At 41.3% G+C, this 23,034-nt stretch overlaps 1 protein-coding gene across 1 annotated transcript in view; it reads right to left on the bottom strand.

Moving 5' to 3' along the window:
* Positions 1–4,928: 4,928 nt before the first annotated feature.
* LOC145342132 (copper-transporting ATPase 1-like) overlaps positions 4,929–23,034 on the bottom strand; it is an 82,692-nt gene continuing 64,586 nt past the window's right edge. Inside the window, exons 21-23 of the mRNA XM_080187386.1 lie at positions 11,672–11,789; positions 10,264–10,366; positions 4,929–9,904 (exon numbers count right to left, since the gene is read on the bottom strand). Coding sequence (XP_080043512.1) covers positions 9,637–9,904; positions 10,264–10,366; positions 11,672–11,789 — 489 coding nt within the window. The 3' untranslated portion in view covers positions 4,929–9,636. The remainder of the gene's footprint in view (positions 9,905–10,263; positions 10,367–11,671; positions 11,790–23,034) is intronic.

Here is a 23,034-nt window from a genome sequence, read left to right on the forward strand (position 1 = left end):
AAGTCGTGTTTGACAAATTTACTGGACTTTTATGAAGATGTAATGAGTGCGGTTGACAGAGGGAAACATATGGATGTGGTGTTTTTAGATTTCCATGTGACGTTCGATAAGGTGCCTCATAAGAGGTTGCTGCAGAAGATTAAGGTACACGGAGTTGGGGGTAAAGTGTTAGCATGGGTTGAGGATTGGTTATCTTAACAGGAAGCAGAGAGTTGGAATAAATGGATACTTTTCTGGTTGGCAGTTGGTGACTAGTGGTGTGCCGCAGGGATCGGTGCTGGGGCCTCAACTGTTTACCACGTACATAGACAATCTTGAGGAGGGGACCAAGTGTAGGGTAACAAAGTTTGCTGATGACACAAAGATGAGTGGGAAAGCAAATTGCGTGGAGGACGCGGAAAGTCTGCAGAGCGACCTGGATGGGCTGAGTGAGTGGGCAAGGATCTGGCAGATGGAGTATAACATTGGCAAGTGTGAGGTTATCCACTTTGGAAGGAATAATAGTAAAATGGACTATTATTTAAATAGTGAAAAATTACAACATGCTACGGTGCAGAGGGACCTGGGGATCCTTGTGCACGAATCACAGAAACTCAGTCTGCTGGTGCAGCAGGCAAACAAGAAGGCAAATGAATATCAGCCTTTATCACGAGGGGGATGGAATATAAAAGTAGGGAGGTCTTGCTGCAACTGTACAAGGCACTGGTGAGGCCGCAACTAGAGTACTATGTGCAATTTTGGTCCCCTTATTTGCGAAAGGATATATGGGCTTTGGAGGGAGTACAGAGAAGGTTCACCAGGCTGATACCGGAGATGAGGGGGTTAGCTTATGAGGCGAGATTGAGTAGATTGGGCCTGTACTCATTGCAGTTTAGAAGGCTGAGGGGTGATCTTATAGAGACATATAAAATAATGAAGGGGCTAGATAGGGTAGAGGTAGGGAGATTTGTTCCACTTAGAAAGGAAACAAGAACTAGAGGACACAGCCTCAAAATAAAGGGGAGTCAGTTTAGAACAGAGTTGAGGAGGAACTTCTTCTCTCAGAGGGTAGTGAATCTCTGGAATTCTCTGCCCATTGAAGCAGTGGAGGCTGCCTAGTTGAATATGTTTAAGTCACAAGTAGATAGATTTCTGATCAATAAGGGAATTAAGGGTTAAGTGGGGCAGTTGGGTAAGTGGAACTGAACCACTTTCAGATCAGCCATGATCTTATTGAATGGTGGGGCAGACTTGAAGGGCTAGATGGCCTACTTGTGCTCATATTTCTTACATTCTTATTGCTTAGTTGATATTGTTCTGTCCATAATTTTAACAAGTGGTGTATTAAGTTAATAAAAATATATTGAATACTTCCAGGTTGGATGATGGAAAAGATGAGTCAAAAAACATCCTCTGGTGTGCCATTAGTAAAACATGCACTGTTGAAAATTATACTTTTATTTGTTTTAGGAATTTCCCCAAAGTTGTGATCAAATGTTGCCCATTGTTATTTAAAATGATCGTCTTTGTAACTCCTCCCACCATCTTTACAGAAGATACGCACTGAGCGCTCATGAAGCCTCTTAAGTTGACATCCATGTTGGATTCATACCAAAATCCACTCATAGCCTGAAAAATAAGCAATGAAGCTTGCAACATCAATGTTAATTTAGTGACAGGCCAACAAAACTAATTAAGTTACTGTGGATGCATCTTTTTTGGCAAGTGATGAACATTTCATCACACACCTAGCAGATCTCTGTACTACTCTTGAAGACAATGGTGTCAGTTATTTTCCTTGTATTTCTCACTCCTATTCTGAAAGTTGATGCATCAATCCATTGGTGCCACCCACTATCCTGCACATTGCTAAACTGGTTATGCTTCTTGCAAATTCAAAAGGATGGAATTCTCCCATCTGGGATTAAGTCCCATGCAGGGGCAGGACTGAGGGGTGTTTTCCGCCATGAAGATCAGCAGGAAACCACAGCATATCTTCTGGTCCCCAACTTCACTAATTATGAATGCGGGTGTTTTATGCCAAATTCTGTGGCAGGGTGATTCTCCAGGAACTGAGGGGCTGGATATTAGTTTCACCTGTGGATGGTCCCCCCCCACATTTCTGTGATGCTCTGGGGTGCAGATGGCCATCATCCTGAACTCCAGACTTAGCCCCATGCATTGCTCAGGTTAAGTCCTGATTTCACGTTTCCACATTCTTCCAGGTACATTATGAACCAGTGTGTTTTCCCACAGGTGCTGTGGAGGATCGGGCATGTTGGAAGATCCTGGTCAGGCCTTTGCCTGCATCCTATCAGTTTCATGCTGGCTTCAGCAGGTTTCCTGCTCCACCATGGCAGGCACTAGCAGAAGATCCCACAGAAAATTTGCACTGGTATAAAAGTGATTTTTGGATTCCCACCAAATTCTCCACCACCCCTGCCCGCCATTTAACCTACCAGTGGAGCCATGGGAGAGTTCTATCCAATATGTTGACAATCTATACAAAAAATTGCATTGCAACCCAGTTCAATAAAGTGCTCACCAACTGCACTAACAGTGACTTGAAAACTGCATGTTTAAGTGATTCTTAAAAACTCATAAATGCAATGGCATCGCTGATTAGGCCAGCATTTGCTGCCCATCCCTAATTGTTGGTGAGCTGCCTTCTTGAACTGCTACAGCCCGTGTGGTATAGGTACACCCACAGTACCTTAAGGGAGGAGTTCCAGGATTTTGACTCAGCAACAGTGAAGGAACGGCAATATATTTCCAAGTCAGGATGGTGAATGGCTTGGAGGGGAACTACCAAGGGATAGTGTTCCTTTGTGTCTACTGTCCTTGTCTTTCTAGGTGATAGTGGTCATGGGTTTGTAAAGTGCTGTTCAAGAAGTGTTGAAATGGCTATTTTTCCACTCGTGAAACATGTTGTCCATAATTTCTTGACTCTTACATAAGCTTCAGCTACTACTGCAGCAGCTAGTTTACAAACAAAATTAGCTCAACTTACTCTGTTATGATGCAGAGGTATTTCCCCTTTAAGGTCAAACACCAAATCCCCCAGATGAATGCCTCACCTTTGCAAAGTGTGTGGGAAGTTTAACTGTTCTTCAGTAATGTTTAGTGGGTAACTAATAAAAATACCTGACACTCACTTTAAAATGAACATTTAACAATTTAACTAACAGGGAATTTTAACTAAACAAGTAACATATCAAATAAGATTTTTACTGGAATGCTGTTCAAATAAATGCAATACTCATTCATTAACCAAAAATATAACAATTCCGTCACTCAAAAAATACAACCGGATTTTGTGGCTTTCAGAAACTTTGAGTTCTTCTGTGGATTCCCTGTGTACAAATTCTTTTAGATTTTGGTACCTTTCACTGGTTAGATAGAGCATTCTCTTAAGAGATATATACACCTGGCAAGGTGGAGCCTCTTTTAGGTCAAACCAAGTAAACAAACTCAAATTACATTAGGACAAAGTAAAAGGGGCAGCTCCCCAAAAGGAAGGGGAATAGCCTGAACAAAAAGTACAAAGGAAACTTAAGACACATCAAATCAAAATGCGATTGTCGGTGTCTATAACGCACCTCAGCCCCTGCAGTGCCCAGCGGGCATGGAAGGCATCAACTGTGCCCGCGGACACCGCATGCTCCCTCTTCAGGGACACCTGGCTGTGAACGTAGCTGCGGTAGAGGGGCAGACAGTCAAGATAGACAGCCCCCCCAATCGCCCGCTGCCTGGACCTATTGATGGTGCGTCTCGCCAGGCCCAGGAGCAGGTTCACAAGGAGACCGGCATCCCTCCCCTCCCCTCTCCACACCAGGTGTCCGTAGATCAGGAGCATGGGACTGAAGTGCAAACAAAACATCAATAAAAGGTATTTGAGAAAATCAAAAAGGGTGTGCAATCTATAACATGAAACATAGACGTGGTCCATGGACCCCACGAGGCCACAGAAAGGGCAGTCGCGGGAGCCCATGAACCAATGAATTCTATGATCGTGCGGCACTGCTGCGTGCAGCAGCCTCCACCCCAGGTCCCCAATGTAATTGGGGGAGATCCCTCTGTAGAGTGACCTCCATTGGGGACCTCCACCGCCCGGCGGCAACAAGGCCCGCCAAGGTGTATCTGGGCAACAGGCGAGGACACAGTAGTGGAACGTGTGCAGCAGCAGCCTGTACAGGAAACACCTCCGCGTGCTGGAAAAAGGCACGGAGGACATTTCCACAAGACGGCTCATGCTGTGAGACACCTGGCCCAGGGAGGGGGGTCTGGGCTTCGGGCCAATGTGGAATTCCATCCGAACAGGGGAACGCTCAGACAGGATCCCACCGCACGCCTGAGCCGCGTGCACTTTCGGAGCCAAGCACGACCGTCCTAAGGTCTTGTGTGGCTTTGGCCACATGCCGGATGGACACCCCCACGCGCTCAGCCAGCACACGAGGGTTCATCCAGCCCGCTCCTCCGCCATCCATCACATCCCCGATCCTGGTCACCCCGCAGGGTGGAGAACTGCACTCTCTCTCGACTTGAGAGGTGGCAGATACTAACTCCTGTTTTCCTCTTGCACTCTCCTTTAGACCTGAGATGACCTATCAACTTCCATTTAGTAAGGTTGATCTGATTTTTTTCAGCATCATCAAATTCAGTTCTTTGTAGCTGAATGCTTGCTTTAAATTGATTGGGCAAAATCCAAACATTCAAATGTCTGAAGCCCGTTACAAAGGCAACCCTATTGTCTGGCCTTGGATTCAGTCTGGGACTCTATATGTATTTTGCATTTTAAACCTCCAAGCACTGAAACCAAAACCAGCTTTTAAAGGGGTCACACAATGTTTTGTCCCTCGAGCATTTTCCTTACATTCTTCACAAAATCAACTTTGCAACAACTCCAAAATAGAATATAAAATATCAATAAATGCGTCACAATCAGTGTCTCAAAGGCAAAACAAGGCATTTTTAATTGTAGAATTGTTCAAGTGGTTACCCACCACATTTATGGGCAAAACCATCCAATGCTTTTATCAATTTTACCAGAACAAACACATTTTCTCATTGCTGTACAAGTTCAGAATGGAATAGTCTGACTGCTTGAAGTTCAGATTTCAAAACGTCAGGGCTGAAAATGGGGTACAACCAGATGAAACGATGAACATTTTTCTTGAAGTACATCCCTTAAGTCTATTTAAAAAAAACACTCAAAGCATACCTTATATTTAAGGCACATATTCTCCCCCCAGAGATAACAGAAGCTTTATTATTTAATACATAAATAAATTCAACAGTAATAATAATTTAATTGCATAATTATTAGATGCTTATAAAACTCACTTTAGGACAAGAATGTTACAACTTAAGCTACTCAGAAATAGGACAATTCAATGCTTAAATGATTTGTTTGAGATTATTCGTTCCCATTTTAATTCATTATTTTATTCATTCATTCTCAGATCAGTGGGAGAACATTTGAGTTTATTTTACAATATGTCGAAAGAACACGCTCAACAAAAAAATTAGTGTTGGGAAAAATGAAGTATTTGGAATCAGTTCTGTTGCATTCACATATGTGTAAACTTCACCCTAAAACTTGATGGGGAGTGTGAAGGGTTTATTTTGAACTATATAAAGTGTCAAATTAAACAAAAATCAGTTAAACTTGTCCAAAAGACATACATTGGCTCAAAATTGATTCCTGCAAGTAAGCAACTTAAAGATTCCTTTATACATTGATATGTACACAAACACTATTTTGAGGGAGATGCCCTCTTCAGCCTTGAGAGACAACGCTGCAGAAGAATAAGTAAATGCCTTAGAAAAGAAGCCCAGAACATACATTGAGGTATGTCTTAAAAGAAGAAAGAGCTATAAATTCAAACAAATGGCAGGGGGAGAATTTAGAACCAATATCAGGGAGTCCTTCTTCATTGACAATATGAATGCACTAAAAGCTCTTTTGGGTAGAATCCTGGGGAAAAAAAAATTGTTTCAGTCATTTAAGAGACAGTTGAAGGTTGTGATCAGGGACAGTAATTATTTTCTGAGATACACATAATAAGTTTGGCAACATGACCTTCCACATCCGCTCGTAGCTTGTGTCTGAGACCATGGATACAAAGTGCAAGAGACTGGAAATTGATGTAGCTGTGAATGTTTTCCTACTAGATTAATAAATAAAACCTTCCAAGCTCCTGTGAGCAGACTGGAGGTAAGGCTCTTTGGCAAGGTATTCCATTTATACTACAACAGAGCAGACATAATCATTTTATACTGTCTTTGATATATTTAAGTACCAATGGTAAATAACCTAATGTTCCAGTAAGAGGTAAGAAACCAATTCGAGGTTTCAGTTCCAGCTGCTTAAAAAGATAAAAGCAAATAAATATATAAACATTGAGTCAACAGTAGGACAAGAATAGTGTTAATATAGCAGATCCTCAATTGAAAACTATCTGCTGCATTGCTATCTTGGATACATCATTGATGATTCCGGCATTAAAACAGAAAACCAAAGCAACAGAGCTCCTCTAATTTTAACCAAAGCATTTCTTACTGAGAGGAATACCAAAATCAGCACCAACATTCCAACTTTGCAATTTTCTAATTTAATTTCAATAATTTCATACATTAAAAATGAGATTACACAAGTTTAAAACCACTGATCTCATTTACCATTATTTTATAAATACATTTTAATCTGTTTCTTAGTTGGGGATTTACATTCTCCTTTCTTGAATCTCTCCCTTTTACCTAATGATCTCACAGTTATGAGAGAATGAAAAAAAGTGGGAACCCCTTAAGCAAAGCATCTATCACCATTTTAAATAGAAAATATCCATTCTTTTTGACTTTAGCAATGCAATTATCATTGCACCTATAGTCGCAGATGTGATGCTAACATATTAAATGACTAGAATTGATTTGTAACATTAATAAAATTGTGGATTTAAATATATATATTTCTGCATTCTACTAGAAAAATAATTAACTACTATTCCTTTAATATCAGTTACAAGTTACCATATACTCCGATAGAATTATTAAATGTCACAATGTCATTGTATGAAGGTTTTAAAAAAAACAAGATCATTATCGTCTGCACCTTACTGAATATCTGGTGGTTCTTTTGGGACAGTAGTGCAGCATTTGCATAATTTGCAGAAGTTCATAATTTCTTGCAGTTTAGTATCAACATTTCTGCACTGGTAACTCAGTGGACTCATTTAATATCCAGTTTGAGTTTGAGAGATCAATTGGATTTTGGGTTCAATCTTGGTCTGTGATGAATTAGATCATGTTATTTAGAGTTATGTAGAAATAGTCTAAACGCTTCTGGCTTGAGCACAGGACATAAGTCAGAAGGTCAGTAATGATTGCTTTTCCTTAACATTATCTCATGGTCCTTGCTGCAAAATGTGTATGTAGAAGTTGTACCTTGGTAGGACAGGGCTCAACTGATATGGCCCTGGCACATAATGTTTAGGTTCACATTGTAGGAGTACACACACAAGTCAGGTACCAAAGAGCAGCAAATATCCCAATATTAAAGTCAGCACCCTTAGAAAACAAGAGATAGTGGGAAAAAAATCTGTTTACTCTTCACGACGATAGGATAACTGAAGATTGGTTGAACATTACGACTTGAAATGATTATTAGGTAGAAGGGTGTCCAAAGATCAATGTATGCATGGTATAGTAGCGAGGGAAAAAAAAGCACTTGATATGATAGAAGAAAATCAACGAACAAAACTCAAAGTGAAGCAATTGTATATCTCAGCAGTCCATGAATTGAATAAATTGTGAGGATAAACAAAGTGGATGTGTTATTTGTAACTGACACCTAGCATTTGTATAATGACAGATCAAGTCACAGCAGGTTAAAAAAAACCAGGGGGAAATAACAATTATTAATAACTATTATCATAGAACCTAGTGCACAGGTTGCATCTTTCCATTGCTTCAAGGCCTACAAGCGTTGTCATGAGACCAAAGCACCAATGAGATGAAAGGTTCAATGGCGGTTTGATCCTGCAAGCTAGCTAGCATAAAACTCATGCAGATTGAATGGTGTTTTCTAGAAGTTCTACCATCTCTCACAGTTTATTATACAAAACTGGAGTGACCTGATTTTTAAACACGGAGACACATTCATTTTACAATTGCATTTAACTTAAAGATTTTTAACTTTACAGTCTTATTGATTTGCTGAAGTAGTTCATTCCCTTGGGAAGAAACTTAAGTTTTTCATTTTTCTGCAAAACTAGAAACAAAGTACTTCATTGTGATACAACAGACACTTTAACATTACACCTATAATCCATGATACAGTTACAGCACTAAGCATATACAAAACAAGTGATGTTAAAAAAAATCACAACTCATTTCCCTAGTGACAAATATCCTTCCAAATTTTGGATTTTTCTCTAAAATTAAACTGTCATTTCTACTCTGTCTGTTTCAGGAAGCAGCTGGGAAGGGCAGAGCAACAAATCCAATCCTGTTAATAGCAGTTGCTAAAAACTATTGTAGAATTAATCTTTTCTGTAAGAATCCATCCAACATGGATAGACTGATTCCTCATTTAAAAAATATTCCAGGCATCAATAAGAAAGTTTTAAAAAAAAATTCAGAAGGGAGTGAGGTGTGGGGCAGAAGGACGATGCTGTAGAAGAACAGCTGCTCCGTTTAGTAACAATTATACTCAGCCTTCATTTAGACACAAATGATAAAGCTGTACACAGCTCCAAGTAAGATACAATGACAAATGCTAACCAGCATTTTTAAAGTTGTTCAGTAAAGTTTCTTTTGCATAACAGTTTGGAAAATGGATCCAGCATTTAGAATAATTTTCAATCTGGAACCTCAATAGCAAGATACCATTTGAGATCACAGCAAGAGTATGATCTTGCCAGAACAAACAGAACTCACTGCTCAGCTTCTGTTGAAATAGCATCTCCATCATGTTGTACGTCTGCTACGTTTGGTTAATCACAACACATTACCCGTTTATCAGATTCAGCCATTATTACAGAATCTGGGATTTCTGAGGTCGCTTTGGCTTGTCCTACATATTGCATTACCCTTTCATTAATAGAAAAATATAGGGACATGGAAATTTGGAACAGTTAGGAATCAGCTCAAAAGGATGAATTTGGTCCTTACTAGATAAGATAGGGTGCCATAGGCACTATTTCAAAACCCGCCTGCCCTCAATGGCGCAAGTTAAAGGTTTCCTAGTTGGGCTTCTAGATGGAGATGGAGTTCTGTATGAGAGCAAGAAAAACCGATATTCAACATGCCCATCAGAATTCCTGCCGTTTGATCATGGAGGATAGGGATTCATAATTCATGCACAGTTGAAAAATCAGGAGACTGTTAGTTGAAATATCCTTTCCCTCCTGGGTGCAGAAAGTGAGATTGCCAGGAGTCTGAAAAGCAGAAAAGGTTAAAACAAAAAGCTTGATAACAAGTGATAACTTACAATTATATAGTAGTGTATCAAGTATACTAGCTCATAACAAAACACACATCTGCCCCATCCTCTGCTTCTCCATGAGACTCCTATACATGTGAGATATAGAGGCTGAGAAGACACTGTAGTCAGGAGAACAGATCTTGCAAATCTCCTGCATTCAACCAGGGCTTTGCTCAAACTACATCATCCTCATCTCTCCCCAAAAGGAGATTATTTTTGTCCGGATCATGTAGAGGGATATTGGTCACAGAGCGCCTTTCAGACCTGAGGGAATTAATGGAGGCTCGGCTGTAGTATACTATTCGGTCCAACAGGCTTAGCTTTGGCGACTCCCGCCTAGCCTCACCCATACCAATATGCACACTGATGTCTGACAGAGACCTCTGCTTCATGCGATTCCTAGCTCTGTTCTCTAACCTGGCAGGATCAGGTTTCTTGTAACTGAAAAGAAAAAAGAAGAGATTACAATGCTATAAAAGTGGGTGACATAAACAATAGCTTGAAGGAAATAAATATAATTAGGAAAATTATGTAAACAACAGAATTCAACAATGAAATGCATCAACATTTCTTCTGAAGCTTCCCTCAAGTATGCACTTACTGTGCATGGATGCAGTCTACTAGCCACCATTCTACTCATCACTCTTCAAATGACACTTCGAGGTTGCCCGTATTCAACACCTACTCATTGCTCAATAGGTGTTATTGGAGTTACTTGGTTAATTTCTACCTCTCCCCATGTCAGTAGCCCTCAGACCAATTATCCACTAGAATATTTGATTAAAGAAGCAAAGACTTACAGCTTTAATAATAGAGAAGAAAGCACCACAGAAACAGATGACGCTGCCATTGCAGCAGATCCCATCCATGGTTGTAATATCAATCCAACAGGTAGGAAGACACCTGAAAAGCAAAGAATGTAGCCTCCATCAGAGAAAGCGTAGAATTCATCTACTTTCATATTTGTACTGAAATACATAACTCAACAAGTGAACTTTACAAGCTTTTTACCTTTTCACACAAATATAATGGTTCAAATTATAGGGATCTATGTAGTACATCATGTGTGAATACTAAGAATACTTTGCTGATTCTAAGTGCCTAGGGAAGTATTCATTTGGGCCAGGCATATCTCCATATGTACTTTTTTTTTAAATCCATTGTTGACAGTGGCCAGCTTAAAGTTGTGGTCCACACAAAGAACAAAAGGAGGAAAAATTAGCACGAAAAATATGAGATATTCAGTAGTGATTACTAAATGTAACGGTTTTATTCAGGTGTTGAATGTTGAAGTGTGCAATCAGTCTGCAATTGTTAAATTGTCACTCCATAGTCAGGTAGTGCTTGCCAAAGAAAACAGAGATAGTGTTAGTTGACTTGTCGAAACAGGACAAATAAGATGCTGGATTATGTCATTAAATCATGAATTTGAAAGGCCAGAAGCTTTGCCGAAGCTACAGGATGCCTTGATCAGGCTGAAGGTTGCAGATAAGATAAAGTTGCTGCGATACAAAGAGGCGGTGAGGGGGGCAATTCACGTGCCAAAGTAATTAATTAATCTTCAGGATCAGAGTGAATAGTTATAAAGGAATGATATAGGGGAAGTAACCCTGAAACAGTTGGCTCGTAATAACCTCCGGAGTGCCCAGCAAGTTCAATCTTCCCACTGAAGTTTATTTATTAGTCATAAGTAGGCTTAAATTCACACTGTAAAGAAGTTACTGTGAAAACAGGCAATTGCCTGGCAATCAGAACCACCCAAAAGTAAAATACAAATCATAAAGTTTGGATAGTTATAGTTGTCTGACCAAAATGGTTACTCAGGAAAAGTTAGAAAAATTAAAATCACTTCTAACTCCTGGTTAACTATGGTACTGGCCCTCCCCACCTCCCACAGGACTCCAGCTGATTGCCACTACGTGGAGCTTCAGGGCCAACAATTTTAGACAAACCACCGCAGCATGATTCAAGCTTTACAAACAGAAATCTCCCCATGCAACCAGCAAGTTATTGAATGCCCACTCATTCATGGAATAAAGTTTGTTACAAAAGTATTTAATCTTTGTACATCCTCCACTTCTCAGTCAAAAAGGCTTAAATAATGTGTGTCTTATTGTATAATCAGGACATTTCTGCCTGTTTTTATTTTGTACACACTTTAATCAGGAAACTTAAAAAAAAAACTGAACACATGCAGATGACACTTACCAGCAGCAATGGGAATGCCAACAATATTATATATTAAAGCAAACACAAAATTTATCCGAATTCGCTGGACGGTCTTTTTGGACAAATGAATACTTGCCACTACATCAAGGAGATCATTCTGTGGAACAGAGAAGATTGAAGAAAGAAAACATTACCATAATGTTCTTGCCACGCTTGGAGTGATCTGTGAACGCATCTGGTAAAACCTCATGTTCTGTTTGGCTCTACAGTGCTGTCTCTGTGTCCAGATTTCAAATATGTGCCACAACAGCAGGTCTTCGCAGATTATCAGTCAGTTGGTTAAAATCATTGCCACATCCTGTGCTGCTCTCAACCAAAAACAGAACAACTGTATAGGAGGAGGGGTGCTGAGATTCACTTCATTTCACTCTTAAATCCTGTTCTTGCAATATGGACATGGTTGGCAAGGCACATCAGCTTAACACCCGTCCCAAATTGTTCCAAGAAGGAACTGAACAAAAAGAAACTACAGCACAGGAACAGGCCCTCCAAGCCTGCGCCGATCATGATGCTTGCCTAAATTAAAACTGTATGCACTTAGAGTCTGTATCCTTCCATTCTCATCCTATTCATGTATTCGCCTAGTTGCCCCTTAAATACCGCTATCGTACTTGCTCCCACCACCTCCCCAGGCAGCATATTCCAGACATTCAACACCCTCTGTATAAAAAAAAACTTGCCTCACACATCTCCTCTAAATTTTTCCCCACACACCTCAAACTTATGACCCCCTAGTACTTCACTTTCCTACCCTAGGAAAGAGCATCTGATATCCACTTTGTCCAAGCCACTCAATCTTGTAGACCTCTATCTGGTCACCCCTCAACTCCGTCACTCCAGTGAGAACCAGTTTCTCCAACCTGTCCTCACAGCTAATTCTCTCCAGACCAGACAACATCTGGTAAACCTCTTCTGTACCCTCTCCAAAGCATCCACATCCTTCTGGCAGTGTGCCAACTGGAATTGTACACAATATTCTAAATGAGGCCTGACTAAAGTCTGTACAGCTGCAGCATGACCTGCCAATTGTTATACTCAATGCCCCGACCAATGAAGGCAAGCATGTCGTCTGCTTTCTTGATTACCTGTCTGCTTTCTGTTGCGTTTTGATGCAGCTGAGTGTGTTGTTAGGTCACATCCAAGGGCAGTTAAGAGTGAAAGGCATTGGTGTCAGACTGGAGTCTCATATCAGTCAGATTTGGTAAAGAGAGCTGGTTCCTTTTTCAAAAGGACATTCATCAACCAATGGGGTTTTGATGACAATCTAACAGTGTCATAGTCACTGTTATTAATTCTGGCCTTTTCTTTAATTTCCAGCTTTTTAACTGAAGGTTAATTCAAATTGTAAGATGCTGCAATGACATTTAAACCGACGGGCTCCAGATTACTAGTTCGGTAACATTTTGACAATATCTCGACCTTAACTACTGGATCACATAATATTATAATTTCATTCTATGATGAAAATTATAATGAAAACAGTTCTGATGAAAGGACATCAATATCAAACTTTAATTCTCACCACGGGTGTCACCTAACCTGTTGAGTACTTTTGGCACTGTTTTGATTTCATACTTATATTATTTTTGAAAAAATAAGTGCAAGTGCACACAGGGATTCTACTCTGTTACCCATAAAAAATAACTAGTGCCCAGCCATAAATATTCTTTGCAAAGGAAACCCTTCTCAAAGGTTGACTCTTTCATTCAAGGTCTGATTTACCAAGGCATCACAACCCATTTCCATTGCTTCCTACAACATGCCACATTTGTGACTGCCTTCTTTAATGCACGTAGTCCTCGTGTCTCGTGGTTGATCCCACATAAACCCAGTTTCTTTTCCCTTGCCAAATTCCACTCTTCTATCATTCCTGCACCTGTCAACTATCATTCACTCACCAGCAGATGAATCCCATCAAAAGCCTGAACTTCAGTCTCAGATTACACTGAAGCCTTGCACAATTTTGCATCTGCATCCTGTATCAGTGCTCATCCTCAATCTTTAAACATTGCTACCTTCCCACTTCAATTCCATTCATTTCAGTAGCTGAGTCTTCATCTATCTTGGTCCTGTATTCTGGAATGTCCTTGTTGAGTCACTTCCCAATATGATACACCTTCTCAAAAAAGCTTTCTTTTTCAACCATGCCTTCAGTCATCTCTGCAAATTCCTCTCTTGCTGCTAACCACATAATTCATTCATGCCACTAGATGGCACAGGTCCTCCAGCACTGCTAATGCTTATTATTCTGAGAGAATGAAACAGCCAGAAAACATAGCTGGAGACAGTAGGAATAAACAAAATACAAATTTTGCATTCCTGTTATGTAGGGACCCTGCAGCAAGAATTGTAAACTGCTGACTCAAAACTCCTTAAAATGTCCAGCCATTGATGGCAACACATCCTTTTTTTTTAAACTTCAGTAGTTCAGTTGAACTAGGCATGAACATTAGAAAAAATTGTATTCACAGTGTTTAGATGACTCAATGTATACTCAATGTAACTAAAAGAAAGTATTTTTCACTCTTTCTCATTCTCTTATCTGTCAGCACATGTCCACTCTCAGGCATTTCCATTGTTATCCTAAAATTGGTTTCTCCTGGGAAAGAAGTGGCTTCTGTCACTACTGCGAAGTTCACCATCAGTTTAGAAGTCACTTTGACAGTGAAGGGAGCTGACATGGTTTTGCCTTCATCATCAAAAGTGCACTGCACATATTTCAATCTGAATGGCTACTGGTTATTGTGCAATCTTTCCTAATGTATCAAATAATATTAGCAATTAATGGCGATGTAGGAGGGGCTAATTAGGCTAGCAAACACACAAGCATAATTTACCAACACAACATTAACTTTAGAGTGAATGATTTTGGACTATGGAAACGTAACCAGCTGTTGACATAAAAGACAGCTCTGTATTATAAACAAATATTTCTCATTTGAAACATTATTTTGAATATATAAGATGGATGTGTTTTGCTTTTGATTGGATTATGTGAAACTTCAGTCAGTGACAAAATGCAGCAGGCCCAAGTGGGAGAGATAAGAGACAATAGTTCCACAAAGCAGTAATGCTTTCAGCACTGGTCAGGAACAGGATGGCTACCAATGCTAGCCTTATGAATAGGGTTACACAACTCCAAGCGATAACACAGCTGGCGAGCAGACTAAGAATTTCTCAGGGTTGGACGAGAGTCATGTGGGTTCATTTCAGTGGAAAACATCCCCCCGTTTCAGTGCCCCATATTGCTGCGCCACAGAAGGGAAGTAATGTCCGTAATTAATGACAAATGAAATCACATGAGGTCAGGATGTGTATTGTTATTGGCTGGAGTTAATGACAGGGTGATTATTGACTCATTTGTATTAACGTTTACTGGATAATGCCCACTGGGAAGGTTTCGAGTGGGCTTAGAGCAAGACTCGAGGGGTTAACACTGCGTGGCACAGCCGGGGCACAGCAGAGCAACAGATTGCGATCTGGCAGCCTGTGGAGACGACAGAGGAAAGACAGCTAGAGTTAATAGTGAGAAATTCTCAGAGGGAAGGAAGGTGTTAAAAAATAAGAGCAGAACGGAATCTGGTTTGGGCAGAGTGAGAGCGGTAGACAAGCTGTGGGTGAGAACAAGGGCACCCTCGTTTGGATGCATGGGAATGGCAGGTGACAGCAGAATTAAGATTAATGCAGACAATTTAAAAATCAAAGAAAGATATTAAAGTCTTGAATCCCCTGATTTTTTGGGATGATCAATGGTCAAGGTCATTCTTTAAAAAAAAAATGAGAATTTAACAGAGATTTGGGCTCTTTGTGTCTGCATTGGTCTAAAAACGCAAAATGTTGTGTGCAAAAAGTTGTAAGAAGGTGAAGAGAGTGTGATTGTCTTTAGCAAGTATGCTTGAGAATTGAGATATTTAAAAGCATGATTAATTTTGTTTTGGATAATCTTAATATTGGAAAGATAGGAATTAACATTTGATTCAGGAGTACGGGGTTTTGACATGATGACGTCGGGCTGTGAAAATATACTATGCCCCGTTTTGAAACGAGTAGAGAGTTAACCCATTCTGTCCCAAACAAAATGAATCTTTGTGTTTTAAGATATTGTGGTAGCCTTTAAATAGTAAAATCACGCGCTTGAATCAAAACATAGCAGAGGGGAGAGAGAGCATTCAGGCATTTAGTGAAGGGTTACATAAGATAGAATGGGACTGAGAGTTTAACGATTGGCAGATTGTAATAAGAAAGGTAAGACAAATGATCCAGTGGAATAAATGATCACTTAAAAGAAAGGAACAGGTAAGCGAGGTACAGATGAGATGTGGGAAATGAACAGGATAACAAAAGAGACATCATGGAAGGGATGATAGTAGATGGAGTAGGACAGGATTAAAGGTGGGATTCATCTGGTGAATGCAGAGAACAACAATGGTAATAAAAAGAGACATTTAAAAGGAAATCGCAGTTTGGGTGATAGCCATGGATGAAGGAACAAGCTTTTAAAAAAAAAAGATAAAATAGACACTAATGGACAGTTGAAAGCTCACAACACTGTTTTCTGAGCTTGGGATAATTCTTCACAAATGATGTTGTTATTTAAGAAAATAAACGAGCAACCAAAATAAGTTACTGCCCAGAACCAAACTGGAAGGTTTGATTTCTGTTTCAAAGATGTTACTATGTTGTAGAAGTTGGGGAGGGAAAGAGGAGTTCCAGAGGACCACAAGAAGGTTGTATTTTAAGTTCAAAGACTTCTCATCAGGAAGAGGTAAGACAAATATTGGAGCCTTTCAAAAGTAGCAGGAATTTTGGGAAGGATTATGCTTTACGTGCCAAACCTTTACAGGACCTGATTAAGGGAGAAAAAACTAGTAGTGGGGAAGTAGTATGGGGAGTGACGGAAGCACAAGCCTTTTCAAATTTAAAACAAGCCATGGCAAGAGCCCAAGCCCTGAGCCTACCAGATCTTACCGAGCTATTTCACATATCAGGACAGCGACAGAGCACAAGCTGCAGTAGTAACCCAGCAGCATGTGAATAGGTAGATTCAGTGGCCAGGAGAATACATCAATGTGTAAGGGCTTTAATATGTGCCTCCTGGGCCGAGAGAGTGTCCAAGCAACTTATCTTGATGGGAAAAATAATTCTCTACGCCCCACACACAATCGTTCAGATTTTAGAAGCAGGGAGATTAGAAAGCGTTTCTGATGGAAGACGTTCAAAGTGGGAGGTAAATCTTTTGCCAGGAGACAAACATGTAGAGATCAGCAGATATGTGAGAGAAAATCCTGCAGGAGGATTAACAGAGCATGAATGTAAAGCAGAAATGACAGAAGGACCGAGCGAAGGGTTAGCAGAGGAACCATTCACCAGGGAGGAAGTGATTAATTTGTATGTAGATGGAGCCAGGAAGTATGTCAATGGCCAACCCTGCATGGGGGATGACTAAGGAACACTGGTAGCAGGAGAACAAAGTCCAGGAAGCAATTCAGCACAAGTAGCAGAGTTGTTAGCTTTGACCAATGCTTTAGAATGGGATAAAGGAAAATGAGTAAATGTGTTCATAGACAGCTGATACACGTAGTCCATGACTACGTGACAGTCTGGGGAAGAAGGGGGTTTGTAACATCTAGCAGGGGACATATCCAGCATGAATGTCCAATCAGGAATTTACTTCAGGCAGCTCACAGTCCCTCAGGAGCTGGAGTAATAAAAATACGGAGGATTTCCACCCAGGCCTAAGAAGGAAATAGTAGAACAGATAAGGTACCTAACAACCTGTTAGAACAGAATTTGGAAGGAATCCAAACAGCAAATGTGGCAGCAGCACAAGCCAGGGAAGTCACAGACATTGATGTAGGGAGGCCAGATGCCCAGCTTTAGGCCAGACAGTCCTGTTTTTGAGCACTCTGTCCAGCACCACCTTGAGCTGGACGTTAATTTATCCTCCTTTTTTGGAGGTCTCACTAGTTGGCTGGACAACTGACAAGAGTCTCCTGTCACCTCTTTTTGGAAAAGCATCTTGTTCCACTCAGGCACGTCACAGACCAGCAGTCAGCCTTCCCCAGGATCAAAGACCTCAGGGGGGTGGATGTCCCACCCACCAAGACTGCTGGCCTTCTTCCTTGCTTGGCAGCACCACTGGGAAGCCGGTGACTGCTGCTGGTAATGCATCCCACCTACTGCCAGCATCAATGAGACCCAGGCTGCAGGTAGGTGATAAGGAGAGGGGGATCATGGGTTGGGGGAAGGGAGTGGGGGAGGTAAGGGATTTCAGAGGTAAGGGCGAGATGGGTTTCTCAACAGAAGCCCCTTCCTGGTGCAGGATCCCTTTATCAGGAACTGAGTGTTTTTAAACGCAGGACTGTCTCGGAAAGCCCACACATAACATTGACAAGGTTTGCTCAGGTTTCCTGAGCATTGCAGGTTTCCTGCTCAGCGCTGGGTAGGATGAAACCCTTTGATGGCCTCAACTGACAGCGGGAAACAAAGTTCCACAATGAGCCTTCCTGCCCAAGACTAATTGGGAAATGCACGAAGATGACAAGGTCCCCAACTGGCACCTTACCACCCAATTAAATGTCTCACCACCAAACTCACCATGGGAGGGGGCATTAAATTCAACCCTCCATTTCTACTGTGCATTTCCCTTTTTAACCCTGTTTGCTTCATTCTTCTAAATTCCAGAGAATACAGACCCAAGTTATCCAGTATCCCACATCATAGGACAACCCTCTCATATCCTGCCACCAATCTAGTGAACCTTCTCTGTGCCACCAAAAATGTAAGATCTCGGTCCTTAAATACAGGTACCAAAATTGCTCAGTGATTCAGGTGCAGTCTCTCAAAAGCACTGTATAAGGGTCCCTTGTTCAAACACTCTCAATACCTGATCATGGGACCCAGCTTCTCTATCCTTCAATCTTCTTGCAAAAAAGGTCTACAAGCTGTTTTCTTTCCTAATTGCTTGCTGTACCTTCATGAGAACTTTGTGTGGTTCAGGGCACTGAAATCTGTCTCAACACCAACATCTAGAAGTTTGGTTTTTGCTGGATTTTGAATTTTGCTGTATTTATAAAGGCAAAAGAAGTATCATGTTAGAATTTTTATTTAATAAGTAACTAAAGCGATCATCTGTTTGCATTTGTTGTTTTTGCAATACAGTTTAAATTTTATAAAAAAACTTTTTGAAACGCACTGTATATATATGCTAACCTATGACTATGTATGCAATGGCCTCCTTTTTGGAAATTTGGAAATGGCCACCCTACATTGATGTGAAACAGATAGAGGAACAAGCATCAGAGGAAGAAAAATGGGAACAACATGGAGGATAGAGAGGTCGAGACAGCATATGGAGAAGGGAAAACAGAACAACCCCAGAAGTAATACAACAGACCTTATTGGAGGCATATCTTGGATTAGCACACACAGGCAGTGAGCACATCTTGTCAAAGGTGTCTGCAGTGCACACCCTAGTGAAACCAGGTTGTCCCTGCAAGGTCAAGATGGGAATCAACCATGGCCTAAAGGACATGGGATTTTACAGGGCTCTTACCCAGAGTGCAAGGGAAGACCTGTTACCTGGTAATTATTGATCAGTTTACTCAGTGGATAAAGGCATTCCTATGCAGAGATGCTACAGTCAAAACAGTGGCTTTGATATGTAAATAAGTTAATACCCACGTGGGGCATGCCGTTTCAGCTAAATTCAGGTGAGAAAACCCATTTCATGGGGAAAGTTTTAAGAGAAACCTGTAAAATATTGGGAATAAAGCAAATATTTCACACACCATATCACCCCCAGAGTTAAGGAGTGGTGGAACAGAAGAAAAGTCCAGCCAATACTATTTTACAGGAAGGAAACACAACTGGGTGCAGGCTTTGCCTTCTCAAGGAACATGGTTAATCCCTTTTGAACTGATGACAGAAGAGCAATACGCCTCCCAGAAGGTGCGATATTGGGTGGGGGAAAACTTGAAATCAGCCAAAGCACAGTGTTTCAATGCACAAGAGATTTAATTAATTAGTTACACTCTCTTAAAAGACAGGTGGTTATCCTGCAGCAGCACAGCAACTGGACAAAACCAGCAGAGGAGGACACTCCTAAGTTACCTACACCAGGGGATAAGGTAATGGTGAAACTTACGATAGACAGGAATGGGCTAGGGGTCAAGTGGGGAGGCCCTCAATGTACTCATTGCAGGACAAACATGTACCCTCATTGATGAAAAGCCCAGCCCACGATGCAACACTGGACTCAGTTAAAACCATATCTCAATGAGTAATCCTGAAGTGGTAAGTATCTTGTAGTAGCTTGAGAACCTAGCTGGAGTAATTTGAATGTGTAGGTTAGCAACTAAATTAAGTCAGATAATAGTGCAAAATAATCAGGGAAGGCGGAGGTATTAGAGGGGAAGAGATAGGAATGATTGAATTGATAAGGAACTATCCTAATGCTGTGAGGCAACAGACTTGTGTTTTATCGAGTTGTGAGAGCTCTTGAAAAAAGAAAAACCAAGCCCAAGTCCACATCCCAGCAGCAGGACAACAGGGCTGCACCAAACATTGATGAAAAGAAGACCACATCAAGTGATTGTAATGTGGGATATACCTGAATTTTGCTCATTTAACATTACACAAGTTTCGACTCTTGGTCAAACGGGTGCTATTCGGATTGGCGGATGGTGACTAGTGGAGTGCCCCAGGGGTCGGTGCTGGGGCCTCAGCTTTTTACCATTTATATAGATGATCTGGAGGAGGGAACCGAGTGTAGGGTGTCGAAATTTGCTGATGACACCAAGATTGGGGGAACGGCAAATTGTGCGGAGGGTGTGGAGAGTCTGCAGAAGGATCTAGATAGGCTGGGCGAATGGGCCAGGAAATGGCAAATGGAATTTAATGTTGGCAAGTGTGAGGTGGTCCACTTTGGTAGGAATAATGGTAGGAAGGACTATTACTTAGGGGGCGAAAAACTGCAGCAGGCAGCGGTGCAGAGGGACCTCGGGGTCCTTGTGCATGAGTCGCAAAAACCCAGCCTGCAGGTGCAGCAGGTGGTCAGGAAGGCAAATGGGATGCTGGCCTTCATAGCGAGGGGGATTGAATATAAAAGTAGGGAGGTCTTGCTGCAGCTGTATAGGGCATTGGTGAGGCCGCAGCTGGAGTACTGTGTGCAGTTTTGGGCGCCGCACCTGCGCAAAGATATTTTGGCCTTGGAGGGAGTGCAGAGGAGGTTTACTAGGCTGATACCGGAGTTGAGGGGGTTGAGCTATGAGGAGAGGCTGAATAAACTAGGCTTGTACTCGTTAGAGTTTAGAAGAATGAGGGGAGATCTCATTGAGACGTATAAGATGATGAATGGGATGGATAGGATAGAGGTGGAAAGACTCTTCCCGCTCAAAAAAGACAATAGGACTAGGGGGCACAGCCTCAAGATAAAGGGGGGGCGGTTTAGAACGGAGTTGAGGAGGAACTTCTTCACTCAAAGGGTGGTGAATCTCTGGAATTCTCTGCCCGTTGAAGTGGTGGAGGCTGCCTCGCTAAATATTTTTAAGACGCGGGTTGATGGGTTTTTGATAAGAGAGGGGATTAAGGGTTATGGGGAGAGGGCGGGAAGGTGGAACTGAGCCGTGACAGATCAGCCATGATCTTATTGAATGGCGGGGCAGGCTCGAAGGGCTAGATGGCCTACTCCTGCTCCTATTTCTTATGTTCTTATGTTCAAAGGGAGAATTGCGGCAATTTTATGAAGAACGTGCGTATTTCCATTTTTCTGGTATTGAATATGCGGATATTGGCTCAAACCGGACCAGCATCTAAGATCATTCAACATCTTCCTCAGGAAACACAGGCTAATACTTATATTTGGCACACATGAGGACATTACATATTCAGATTTTTAAGTTAGGAGGTAAGGGAGTAGTTTCACAACAGTGAGGCCTGTGCAGGAAGGCTATATGTAGGGGTACACACTTGTTTATAATTTAATAGGATCAGCTCCTAGTCTAGATTTAAAGCAGCCACTACCTACACTGAGAGAAATCTATTTCACAGAGAAGTTGAAGGTTCTGGGAAAACCTTAGGGGTAAATGAAGCCATTATAAAGCAAGTCCAAGGAGTATGCTACGCCTGAACCCACCCAGTAATGGCCAGTCATGTAATATATCATATTGCTTTAGTGAACCATAAAATCCAATTAAAAATGGTCTATTGGATTCAGGGAGATGGAACCTCCGCTTGGCTCCCTGTTGGATGGGAGGGATCTTGTTGTCCTAAAGAAACCTCTGCACGTGTAGAAACTCCCTTGTCTGCCAAGATGTCGGCGAGTTATAACAGGAGAATGGTTTTCGGTATAAAATTTCCCCAATATGGAGTAGGTAGAACAATATGACAGATAATTGTTGGGAACTAGTTGCCAATACAGAAACTGTCCTTGCGAAGATCAATGCTGTGATGGTTGCCATGCATACAGAGGGATTATAATGGCATCGAATTGTGTCTTGGCAGCAAGGGAGTGATATGCGCAGTAATTGGATCAGCATTGCACTTACACACCAGACAGTTCAGTAAACATAACTAATCTGATTGTACGCATCAAGGAGGTAGTGGAGAAACTCAAAGACCCTGAACTATTTACCTTGGGTAGTTGGCTCTCAGGCTAGATAGGCTGTCTGGGAACATCGACCATGGAAGGGATTATATTATTTTCATTGTGATCCTAGTGTCAGTAGTAATTGTATACCTGATCAAATATAGAAGTGCAGAACTTTCTAAGTCCACTGGAGGAACATCATCAGTGATGGCAGAAGAGGAGAAATTTGAAAGTCGAAATCCTTCGTAAGGACTAAGAGTAGTTAATTAGATACACCGATTTAGTGGCCTTAGTTGGTCCTTGATCAATGGCCAAAAGGGGGAACTGTTGGGGAGGGGGGTTAATTAGGTTAATAAACACACAGCCATAGATTTAGGAACACTAACACAACACTAACTTTAGAATGAATGATCTTGGACTATGGGAACATAAGCCAGCCAGGGTTGTACCATAAAAGATAGATCTATATGATTAACAAATATTTCTCATTTAAAACACGTATTTTGAATTTACAAGATGGATGTGTTTTGCTTTTGGTTACATTTTGTGAAACTTCAGTCAGTGTTAAAATACAACAGGCCTGTGAAAAAGGTAAGAGACAATAGATTAACTGAAAGCAGTAATGTTATCAGCAGTGGTCGGGAACAAGATGGCTACCAATGCTAGCCTTACGAATAGGGTCATACAACTCCGTGAGATAACGCAAGTGGCGAGCGGACATAAAGAATTTCTCAGGGTCGGACGACAGTCACGT

Source organism: Carcharhinus amblyrhynchos, chromosome 4 (assembly GCF_965287045.1).
Source record: "Carcharhinus amblyrhynchos chromosome 4, sCarAmb.v2.hapA, whole genome shotgun sequence".
In the NCBI taxonomy this organism is placed as follows: Eukaryota; Metazoa; Chordata; class Chondrichthyes; order Carcharhiniformes; family Carcharhinidae; genus Carcharhinus; species Carcharhinus amblyrhynchos.